The sequence below is a fragment of the Danio rerio genome, chromosome 13, assembly GCF_052040795.2.
Source record: "Danio rerio strain M-AB ecotype USA chromosome 13, GRCz13ab, whole genome shotgun sequence".
Lineage (NCBI taxonomy): Eukaryota > Metazoa > Chordata > Actinopteri > Cypriniformes > Danionidae > Danio > Danio rerio.
The window spans coordinates 2,740,979-2,752,500 of record NC_141033.1 but is presented as its reverse complement, the minus strand read 5'-3'; the positions used below and the strand labels follow the sequence as shown (position 1 = coordinate 2,752,500).

The following is an 11,522-nucleotide window of genomic DNA, read 5'->3' as shown; positions in this document are numbered from 1 at the left end:
GCACGATTGCAGTTTGCTATTGAATGAACATGAATGAAATAGTCACGATTGCCAATACTTCTCACAAGCACAGCTATAATATGAATGTCTAAACGAAGAAGTTAATGATAAGGTAATGTATTAATGCTATATGCTAGAAGATTATATTGTTAATTCACCTTAAAGGCCTCCAGTCGGTATGTTTGGCTGGATTCTGCCTCCATCATCACATTCACAGCTTTTATAAGCTCCTCGCACAGCGCACGCATCTGTTCGCCCATGGTTTCAATCACGTCCGGCTGCTGGAATGTAAAACACCGGTGGGTTTGTAAATTATACTTCACGCTTCGCTACTAGTTCAGCGTACATGAGAGAGCAGTACACAAAACGTGGTAGGTCTCTGTGCCGTCGGAGGACCGCCTTAAGCAAGATGGCGGACGCTGCGACAATTCTGGGAATTGTAGTTTTTTAGGCGACGGACTATAATGAGCGCGAACAACCGAAAAAAAAATTGTTTATGTGTTGAACTTGGTGTTGTTCCTTCAAAATGAACCATACATAAGTCCAGATTTGTAAAATGTTAGTTGTTTTTAAGAATTAAAACAATACAGAGTAAAGGGACTACATGTGGCTCTTTGACCAAAAATTTGTGGTTCTGCTGCTGTCTCCCTTCACAAATATTTTACAGTGTCGTCAATAGAAATCAGTTTCCTTTTGAAAATACAATTACAATTGTGTTTTAATTGTGTTTTTTTTACAGCTAAATGAATAAAAACTACCATAAAAAAGAAGTTTTGACCATTGTACGTGTGCTGTGGATATACTGGAATTGTGACACCAACAAAGGGTAAATAACTTGCATTTCTAACTTCGCTTGCACGTAATTACAAACATAAGAAACATAAGTTGTTTGCTCTTTATATTTTAAATAATAGTAAAATATACTTTTTGTTATTTTAAACTAGCCACAATTAAAACGTTGCTGCATAGGCTACTCTATTTTGAATTATTTGAAGTAACTTTGTTATTTTAATTATAGTAAAATGTTTGTTTATTTTAAATTGGGCTGCTTTTCAAGAAAAAAAGAAGAGTTTATTTACCATAATTTAAATACATTGTCCTTTCATCATTTATGGACTTGCTTAACATGTGATGCTTCATATTTGTTTATTTTTGAGTTGTGCATGGACATAAATAAAGGTTTAACTATTTATAGTAGTAGTAACGTTTATACAGTTGAGGTCAGAATTATTAGCTCCCTTTGATTTTTTTCTTATTTTTCAAATATTTGCCAAATGATGTTTAACAGAGCAAGGAAATTTTCACAGTATGTCTGATAATATTTTTTTCTTCTGGAGAAAGTCTTATTTGTTTTATTTCGGCTATAATAAAAGCAGTTTTACATTTTTTTTAAAACCGATTTTAAGGTCAATATTATTAGCCACTTTAAACTATATATTTTTAAATAGTCTACAGAACAAACCATCATTATGCAATGACTTGCCTAATTACCCTAACCTGCCTAATTAACCTAGTTAAGCACTTAAATGTCATTTTAAGCTGTATAGAAGTGTCTTGAAAAATATCCAGTCTGATATTATTTACTGTCATCATGGCGAAGACAAAATAAATTAGTTATTAGAGATGAGTTATTAAAACTATTATGATTAGACATGTGACTTCAACTGTACATATTTTTTATATTTTTATTTTTTTAAAGAGCAAAATTCATGAGAAACAAACATTCTTAAAATTTAGCTAAAATTTTGCAGTTTGTAATATCTTTTCCTTCAATATTTTACATGAATTTAATTGTATTATCTTTCCATTTTTAAAGATGTTCGGTGATTAAAAGATTATTTTAATAAATATATCCGTTAAATAAATCTGTTTTGTTCAAATGCACTAAAATTTAGTTCTTATATTTACTGAGAAATGCATCAAAATATTAATTTTGGTTTGTTCTGTAGACTATAGGAAAAAATAGCTTAAAGGGGCTAATAATTTTGACCATAAAATGGTGTTTAAAAATAAGAACTGCTCTTAATCTAGCCATAATAAAACAAATAAGACTTTTATTTTGTAATGAACTAAATGCAAAAAGCCTCCGCCCGCACGCCAGGGGCGTGCGAGCTTCGGGAGGATCGTGTGGGGAGGTAGGGCCACCTGTCTGCCAGCCAAACACTCATTGAGTATCTGGGGGACTCTGGTGGCCCAGCCATACCATACCAGGTTTCTCCCACACATCCAATTAACACAGGTAAGTCAATTAGTTTTATACCAGACATATGAGACATGCTTCTCCTCGACGGTGAGACGTTTTTTTAAACTGCTGCTAAATCCTATTAAAATAGAATAAACACGAGTTTACCAACAACATGGGGCTGTTTTTATTGTTTAAATATGTGTTAATTAGCATTTTGAACGTTTAATTAGCGATTGTTTACATTTCCCACAATGCATTGCGGCGATTAAAACACAAAGTCATTTTCTGCGTTCCAGACAAGTCCGAATCAGGATTTTCTCTACTTTTTTGATAGAAATGATGTCTAGAAGGCCGATCAACGCGTTCATTTCGGAGCTGGGACTCTGTAGTCGCAGGTGAAAAAGATTTAAACTGTCGTTGGCCGTTTGATTGACAGGTGATCCGGCCAATCACAACGCTCATATGCTTTTGTCCACCGCCGAGAACTGCTCCTCGAGTGGAGATCTGCAGTCGCTAATATACTTGCAGTGACATGTCGAGATGACTATTTTCAATTTCATTTTACAGTATTGATGTTATTTAGTTAAGATATTATACTAAAGCTGTCATTTAGGCATTAAAACGCGGCGAGTTGATGATGGCGTGACTGGAGGCTTATTGAAAATGAAGTGCCTGAGGAACAGGTAAGGTTGTGCTCTATAAATCCACATTTACTCATCAATTATGACTGTATAAGGTTAAGTGGCACTTAACACAAGTACGCACAAAAATAATAAAGAAATAAATGCCCTGTTTGGGTCAAATGCACACATCTCCTTGAAGCGGTCTGAGGTAAATAAAGTCTGTTCACTCGTGCTTTTCGCTGTCTGTGATACTCAAGCGAGCAGAATTATGATCATAATTATATTAAGGATGTATAAAGCTTTTAATTCGACAGGGTCTGACAAACTTACATTCTCTGTGTGCTGGAGTTAACCTCCACTAGCTCGGTTGGTTTTAGGTTTGATGTTCGCCAGACATTCGCGCACGCATTTTTAGGGATCGTCTGCGAATTACATCGACAGAACCAAAACGCAAAGAAGAATAAAGTATTTCTAGAAGATTCCAGTAAATGGTTAGACGCCAGACTGGTTTACTACAATAATGTTATAATACGTCTAACTGTACGGTACATACAAAGCAGAAATATGCAATATTTCTTCTCATAATCATACAGTACACATCAGCTAAAGCTCTTAATATTTTCTGACGTTTTCCCCTTCATTTATGTATACATCACACAAATATATAGGTAAAAATATTTACAGTATTTCACCTAGATGTAAGCTTCTCATTCTAAACTGTAAAAATATGAAGTGCTTTAGCTGATAATCCTTAAACCAACTTTACCGAGCTCAACTTGTACAGTCTAGATTTGGTAAATGTAGCTGTTAGCTCCATACTGGTGTTTTCGCCTTCATACTCGAGGATGAGTACCAAATCTGCTTTCATTTACAAAAATTTTAACAATCTTAGTTTTAAAAATAGTAAATGAGCTCATTGTGTTAAATCAATTTATTTTTTGTGGTCTTTGATTGCTGAATCATTTGACTAATTGTCTAATAACAAAACCTTTTTTATGTTTGTTTTGTTTTAGGAGAAGGAATCCTGTTCAGCAAGAAGACAGTGATGGTTATGAACTGGGATGGTGTGGAGAACTGCTGCCCTTTTCAGAAAGGAGGATGAGTGAAAACAAACCGAGTTTGTTACCCTGAAGCTAATCTATAAACCTAACCTGATGAGGATCGGGTTTTCTTCAGTAAACCCAGAGTTTCATTCACCCTTCTCTTACTTTTTAAAGCAAAATATATTGGCAAAATATGTATATCGGCTGAGTCAGATTGCGTTTCTGTGTGGGGTTTGCATCTTCTCCCCATGTTGGTGTGGGTTCCCTCCGGGTGCTCCGGTTTCCCCCACAGCCCAAATGCATGCGCTTTAGGGGAATTGGGTGAACTACATTGCCCATAGTGTGTGTGTGAATGAGTGTGTATGGGTGTTTCCCAGTGATGGGTTGCTGGTGAAAAGGCATCCATTGCGTAAAAGATATGCTGGAAAAGTTGGCGGTTCATTCCGCTGTGGTGACCCATGATGAATAAAGGAATTAAGCTGAAAAGGAAATGAATATTTAAGGAAACAAATTAAATGAATATAATTAAGTCAGTTAGGGCTGCAAGATATTGAAAAATCTTCTCTCTGTTAAACAGAAATTGGAGAAAACAATAAACAAGTGTGCTAATAATTCAGGGGGGCTAATCAGTCTGACTTCAACTGTATGTATATATATATTATAATTAAATTTTTTTTAAAGAGCAAAATTCACAAGAAACAAAAATTCATACAATTTAGCTGAAATTTTGCAGTTTGTAATTTTCCCCAATATTTTGCATGAATTTAATTGTATTATCTTTCCATTTTTAAAGATGTTCGGTGACTAAAATATTATTTTAATAAATATATCTGTTAAATAAATCTGTTTTGTTCAAATGCACCAAAATTTAGTTCTTATATTTACTGAGAAATGCATCAAAATAAAAATTTTCTAAATGGGGTGTCCTCAATTATGTACTCATTTATATGCAGTTGAAGTCAGAATTATTAGCCCTCCTGTTTATTTTTTTCCCCAATTTCTGTTTAGCGAAAATATTTTCTCAAGACATTTCTAATCATAATAGTTTTAATAACTCATCTTTAATAACTGATTTATTTTATCTTTACCATGATGACAGTAAATAATATTTCACTAGATATTCTTCAAGACACTTCTATAAAGCTTGAAGGGCACATTTAAAGACTTAACTATGTTAACTACACAAGTTATTGTATAACAGTGGTTTGTTCTGTAGACTGTAGGAAATAATAGCTTAAAGGGGCTAATAATTTTGACCATAAAATGGTGTTTAAAAATTAAGAATTGTTCTTAATCTAGCCATAGTGAAACAAATAAGACTTTTATTTTGTAATGAACTAAATGCAAAAGCCTCCGCCCGTACGCCAGGGGCGTGCGAGCTTCGGGAGGATCGTGTGGGGAGGTAGGGCCACCTGTCTGCCAGCCAAACACTCATTGAGTATCTGGGGGACTCTGGTGGCCCAGCCATACCATACCAGGTTTCTCCCACACATCCAATTAACGCAGGTTAGTCAATTAGTTTTATACCAGACATATGAGACATGCTTCTCCTCCACGGTGAGGCTTTTTTTTAAACTGCTGCTAAATCCTATTAAAATAGAATAAACACGAGTTTACCAACAACATGGGGCTGTTTTTATTGTTTAAATATGTGTTAATTAGCATTTTGAACGTTTAATTAGCGATTGTTTACATTTCCCACAATGCATTGCGGCGATTAAAACACAAAGTCATTTTCTGCGTTCCAGACAAGTCCGAATCAGGATTTTCTCTACTTTTTTGATAGAAATGATGTCTAGAAGGCCGATCAACGCGTTCATTTCGGAGCTGGGACTCTCTGCGGTCGCAGGTGAAAAAGATTTAAACTGTCGTTGGCCGTTTGATTGACAGGTGATCCGGCCAATCACAACGCACATATGCTTTTGTCCACCGCCGAGAACTGCTCCTCGAGTGGAGATCTGCAGTCGCTAATATACTTGAAGTGAAATGTCGAGATGACCATTTTTAATTTCATTTTACAGTATTGATAATGTTATTTAATTCGGATATTATACTAAAGCTGTCATTTAGGCATTCAAACGCGACGAGTTGATGATGGCGTGACTGGAGGCTTAACGTTAACTGTCCATGAGGAACAGGTAAGGTTGTGCTCTATAAATCCACATTCACTTATCAATTATGACTGTATAAGGTTAAGTGGCACTTAACACGAGTACACACAAAAATAATAAAGAAATAAATTCCCTGTTGGGTCAAATGCACACGTCTCCTTGAAGCGGTCTGAGGTAAATAAAGTCCGTTCACTCGTGCTTTTCGCTGTCTGTGATACTCAAGCGAGCAGGATTATGATCATAATTAAGGATGTATATAGCTTTTAATTCGACAGGGTGTGACAAACTTACATTCTCTGTGTGCTGGAGTTAACCTCCACTAGCTCGGTTGGTTTTAGGTTTGATGTTCGCCAGACGTTCGCGCACGCATTTTTAGGGATCGTCTGCGAATTACATCGACAGAACCAAAACGCAAAGAAGAATAAAGTATTTCTAGAAGATTCCAGTAAATGGTTAGAGGCTGGTTTACTACAAGTAACAATGCTATTACACCTCTAACTATACGGTACATACAGAGCAGAAATAGGCAACTTCTCTTCTCATAATCATACAGTACACATCAGCTAAAGCTCTTAATATTTTCTGACGTTTTCCCCTTCATTTATGTATACATCACACAAATATATAGGTAAAATATTTACAGTATTTCACCTAGATGTAAGCTTCTCATTCTAAACTGTAAAAATATGAAGTGCTTTAGCTGATAAACCTAAAACCAACTTTACCGAGCTCAACTTGTACAGTCTAGATTTGGTAAATGTAGCTGTTAGCTCCATACTGGTGTTTTCGCCTTCATACTCGAGGATGAGTACCAGATCTGCTTTCATTTACAAATATTATAACAAAAATAGTTTTAAAAATAGTAAATGAGCTCATTGTGTTAAATCAATTTATTTTTTGTGGTCTTTGATTGCTGAATCATTTGACTAATTGTCTAATAACAAATCCTTTTTTATGTTTGTTTTGTTTTAGGAGAAGGAATCCTGTTCAGCAAGAAGACAGGGATGGTTATAAACTGGGACGTTGTGGAGAACTGCTGCCCTTTTCAGAGTGGAGGATGAGTGAAACTGAGTTTGTTAACCCTGAAGCTAATCTATAAACCTAAACTGATGAGGAACGGGTTTTCTTCAGTAAACCCAGAGTTTCTTTCACCCTTCTCTTTTTAAAGCAAAATATATTGGCAAAATATGTATATCGGCTGAGTCAGTTTGCATTTCTGTGTGGGGTTTAAATCTTCTCCCTACGTTGGTGTGGGTTCCCTCCGTGTGCTCCGGTTTCCCCCACAGTCCAAATGCATGCGCCTTAGGGGAATTGGGTTAACTACATTGCCCATAGTGTGTGTGTGTGTGTGTGTGTGTGTGTGTGTGTGTGTGTGTGTGTGTGTGTGTGTGTGTGTGTGTGTGTGTGAATGAGTGTGTACGGGTGTTTCCCAGTGATGGGTTGCTGGTGAAAAGGCATCCACTGTGTAAAAGATATGCTGGAAAAGTTGGCGGTTCATTCTGCTGTGGTGACCCATGATGAATAAAGGAATTAAGCTGTAAAGGAAATGAACATTTAAGGAAACAAATTAAATGAATATAATTAAGTCAATTAGGGCTGCAAGATATTGAAAAATCTCTCTGTTAAACAGAAATTGGAGAAAACAATAAACAGGTGGGCTAATAATTCAGGGGGGCTAATCAGTCTGACTTCAACTGTATGTGTATATATATTATAATAAAAAAATTAAGAGCAAAATTCACGAGAAACAAAAATTCATACAATTTAGCTGAAATTTTGCAGTTTGTAATTTCTCCCAAGATTTTGCATGAATTTAATTGTATTATCTTTCCATTTTTAAAGATGTTCGGTGACTAAAATATTATTTTCATAATTATATCTGTTAAATAAATCCGTTTTGTTCAAATGCGCCAAAATATAGTTCTTATATTTACTGAGAAATGCATCAAAATATAAATTTTCTAAATGGGGTGTCCTCAATTATGTTCTCATTTATATGCAGTTGAAGTCAGAATTATTAGCCCTCCTGAATTTTTCGCCCTCCTAAATTATTCGCCCTCCTGTTTATTTTTTTCTCCAATTTCTGTTTAACGAAAAGAAGATTTTCTCAACACATTTCTAATCATAATAGTTTTAATAACTCGTCTTTAATAACTGATTTATTTTATTTTTTACCATGATGACAGTAAATAATATTTTACTAGATATTCTTCAAGACACTTCTATACAGCTTAAATTGACATTTAAAGACTTAACTAGGCAGGTTAGTGTAATTAAACAAGTTATTGTATAACAGTGGTTTGTTCTGTAGACTATAGGAAAAAATAGCTTAAAGGGGCTAATAATTTTGACCTTAAAATGGTGTTTAATAAATTAAGAACTGCTCTTAATTTAGTCTAAATATAATAAATAAGACTTTTATTTTGTAATGAACTAAATGCAAAAAGCCTCCGCCCGTACGCCAGGGGCGTGCGAGCTTCGGGAGGATCGTGTGGGGAGGTAGGGCCACCTGTCTGCCAGCCAAACACTCATTGAGTATCTGGGGGACTCTGGTGGCCCAGCCATACCATACCAGGTTTCTCCCACACATCCAATTAACGCAGGTGAGTCAATTAGTTTTATACCAGACATATGAGACATGCTTCTCCTCGACGGTGAGGCGTTTTTTTAAACTGCTGCTAAATCCTATTAAAATAGAATAAACACGAGTTTACCAACAACATGGGGCTGTTTTTATTGTTTAAATATGTGTTAATTAGCATTTTGAACGTTTAATTAGCGATTGTTTACATTTCCCACAATGCATTGCGGCGATTAAAACACAAAGTCATTTTCTGCGTTCCAGACAAGTCCGAATCAGGATTTTCTCTACTTTTTTGATAGAAATGATGTCTTGAAGGCCGATCAACGCGTTCATTTCGGAGCTGGGACTCTCTGCAGTCGCAGGTGAAAAAGATTTAAACTGTCGTTGGCCGTTTGATTGACAGGTGATCCGGCCAATCACAACGCTCATATGCTTTTGTCCACCGCCGAGAACTGCTCCTCGAGTGGAGATCTGCAGTCGCTAATATACTTGCAGTGACATGTCGAGATGACCATTTTCAATTTCATTTTACAGTATTGATGTTATTTAGTTAAGATATTATAATAAAGCTGTCATTTAGGCATTAAAACGCGGCGAGTTGATGATGGCGTGACTAGAGGCTTATTGAAAATGAAGTGCCTGAGGAACAGGTAAGGTTGTGCTCTATAAATCCACATTTACTCATCAATTATGACTGTATAAGGTTAAGTGGCACTTAACACAAGTACGCACAAAAATAATAAAGAAATAAATGCCCTGTTTGGGTCAAATGCACACATCTCCTTGAAGCGGTCTGAGGTAAATAAAGTCTGTTCACTCGTGCTTTTCGCTGTCTGTGATACTCAAGCGAGCAGAATTATGATCATAATTATAATAAGGATGTATAAAGCTTTTAATTCGACAGGGTGTGACAAACTTACATTCTCTGTGTGCAGGAGTTAACCTCAACTAGCTCGGTTGGTTTTAGGTTTGATGTTCGCCAGACATTCGCGCACGCATTTTTAGGGATCGTCTGCGAATTACATCGACAGAACCAAAACGCAAAGAAGAATAAAGTATTTCTAGAAGATTCCAGTAAATGCTTAGAGGCTGGTTTACTACAAGTAACAATGCTATTACACCTCTAACTATACGGTACATACAGAGCAGAAATAGGCAACATCTCCTCTCATAATCATACAGTACACATCAGCTAAAGCTCTTAATATTTTCTGACGTTTTCCCCTTCATTTATGTATACATCACACAAATATATAGGTAAAATATTTACAGTATTTCACCTAGATGAAAGCTTCTTATTCTAAACTGAAAGTGTGAGAAAATATGAAGTGAATATGAACCCCTCCACTGACTCTTTTGCCCGCCTCATACACTCCCACACTCTCCTTATTATGTTTTATGAATTATGTTCATATGTATCTGCATACTTCTAATTACGAAATCGTTTGCATAAATTAATTTCATAAAACTTTTCCTACTATGGAAGTCAAGGGATTGCAGCTAACGGATTCATATGTATATAAAAACAACAACGAAACTATGAATAGATGAAATCACAATGGCCAGTACAGGTTATATTTATTTTTTCACCTATATACATGTATACCAACACATTAAGCATGAAAACCCATTACATGTTTAAATACGAACGACGTTTAAATGATAATTTCATGACAAATCACAAGCCGGAGCATTCAAACAAGCAGAAATCAACCGGTCATGCAAGAGACTTGCACAGACACAAAGATAGCATCACAAAATATCAAATATATGGATAATTACATCTAAATAGAACAGGACAATGTGCAAATACAATAACTTTCTCAAGATGTAAAGCAACATGGAAATAAAAAATGGCATCTAACAATCAAAACTTAAATCAACCCAAAATGTGTGTGTGTGTGTGTGCTTATATCACAACAACTGCATGAACAAGTGCAATTCAGCCACAAAATTGGAGGCAAACACAGAAAATTCACATCTTTTTTATATTACAGGAATCTTTAAACACAGCTAAAACCACAGTCATCGTTGATTTCTTACGTTATATCACGAGGAATTATATCACGAGGAGGAGAGGATGATTTATGAATATTCTCTTGTTGTTGTCTGAGAGAAACAGAATTTGATATCCAACAAATTGCAGCCATTTTCATATTTTAGCAAGCTAAGCTATAAAACCGCCATCATGATACCTCACAGTGAAACCTTTAAGGAATTTGCCTGGATGATACTTCACCACTACCTCAAAATAAATGATATTTTGCTTAAGTAAAAGGATTTTACTACACTGTAAAAAAATCTGTTGTTTTACGTTTCATTTCTATGGAGAGCCGGAAGGGACATGATGAAGAAAAATGAATGGGTGGTAGAAAAAAAAGATAGGTAAACATATTTTTGAAAGTTTTTGCGTTATCTCGCAAAGATGTTTTGCGTTCTCTCGCAAAACTGTTCATGAAACACTTCACCTTATACATGACAACCCTCCCTTTTTTGCCAGGATTAGGTGTTTACCAATATTTCGCTCATATTTTTAACCTTGAAAGCATGTTGAAACTAAAAATGTCTGTATTCACTTTCTTTTCATTAAAGCTGTGCATCAATCAGCGTCCCTCACATGCAACTGAATCAGTGAATGCACGTATAAGTGCTGACTTACTCCCAGATCAGTTGTACACGGCATTTATAGAGGAGCTAAAGTGCAGGACAATTTGAGATTTGGGTGTGTGTTTAAACAGACAAATACACTTAATAATATGTAAACATGCCCGGACGTCCTGCGTGTTTTATTTCAAACACAACTAATTTCCTCTTAAATGAGCACAAGCGGTTAAAGTATGCTATCAGTGGGAAGTGACACTTCTGTTATCAAACAAAACAAAATGAGAGATTCAATTGCTGCTCTTCACTTGTTTGATAACAGAGGTGTCACTTTAAATGGCGTGTGCAGAAGCTGATCTGGGATCAGTTTATCAT

General features: G+C 35.6%; 3 protein-coding genes and 2 long non-coding RNA genes across 15 annotated transcripts in view; 2 read left to right on the top strand and 3 right to left on the bottom strand.

Annotated features, from left to right (window-relative positions):
- Nucleotides 1-402, bottom strand: part of xpo5 (exportin 5) — a 40,818-nt gene extending 40,416 nt beyond the window's left edge. For both annotated transcript variants that reach the window (XM_087278811.1, XM_087278810.1), the window contains exon 1: nt 159-402. Coding sequence is in view for 1 of the 2 variants with exons in the window: in XM_087278810.1 (XP_087134936.1) it covers nt 159-260 (102 nt within the window). In the remaining variant the exon portion in view is untranslated. The remainder of the gene's footprint in view (nt 1-158) is intronic.
- arfgef3 (ARFGEF family member 3) overlaps nt 1-11,522 on the bottom strand; it is a 973,876-nt gene that overhangs the window by 589,496 nt on the left and 372,858 nt on the right. The gene's annotated exons all lie outside the window — the stretch shown is intronic.
- On the top strand, nt 2,673-4,049 carry LOC147840963 (uncharacterized). Its single transcript, XR_015505654.1, has 2 exons — nt 2,673-2,868; nt 3,822-4,049. It is a non-coding gene; the product is annotated as an uncharacterized LOC147840963 (long non-coding RNA).
- Nucleotides 5,793-7,154, top strand: LOC147840962 (uncharacterized). The gene is made up of 2 exons (XR_015505658.1): nt 5,793-5,989; nt 6,935-7,154. It is a non-coding gene; the product is annotated as an uncharacterized LOC147840962 (long non-coding RNA).
- wdr11 (WD repeat domain 11) overlaps nt 10,108-11,522 on the bottom strand; it is a 98,105-nt gene continuing 96,690 nt past the window's right edge. For 8 of the 10 annotated variants that reach the window (XM_087278011.1, XM_087278015.1, XM_087278016.1 and 5 more), the window contains one exon: nt 10,108-10,869. The gene's annotated coding sequence lies outside the window, so the exon portion shown is untranslated. Of the gene's footprint in view, nt 11,031-11,522 lie in introns of all 10 variants that reach the window. The other 2 variants (XM_087278013.1, XM_087278014.1) reach the window with 2 other exon arrangements.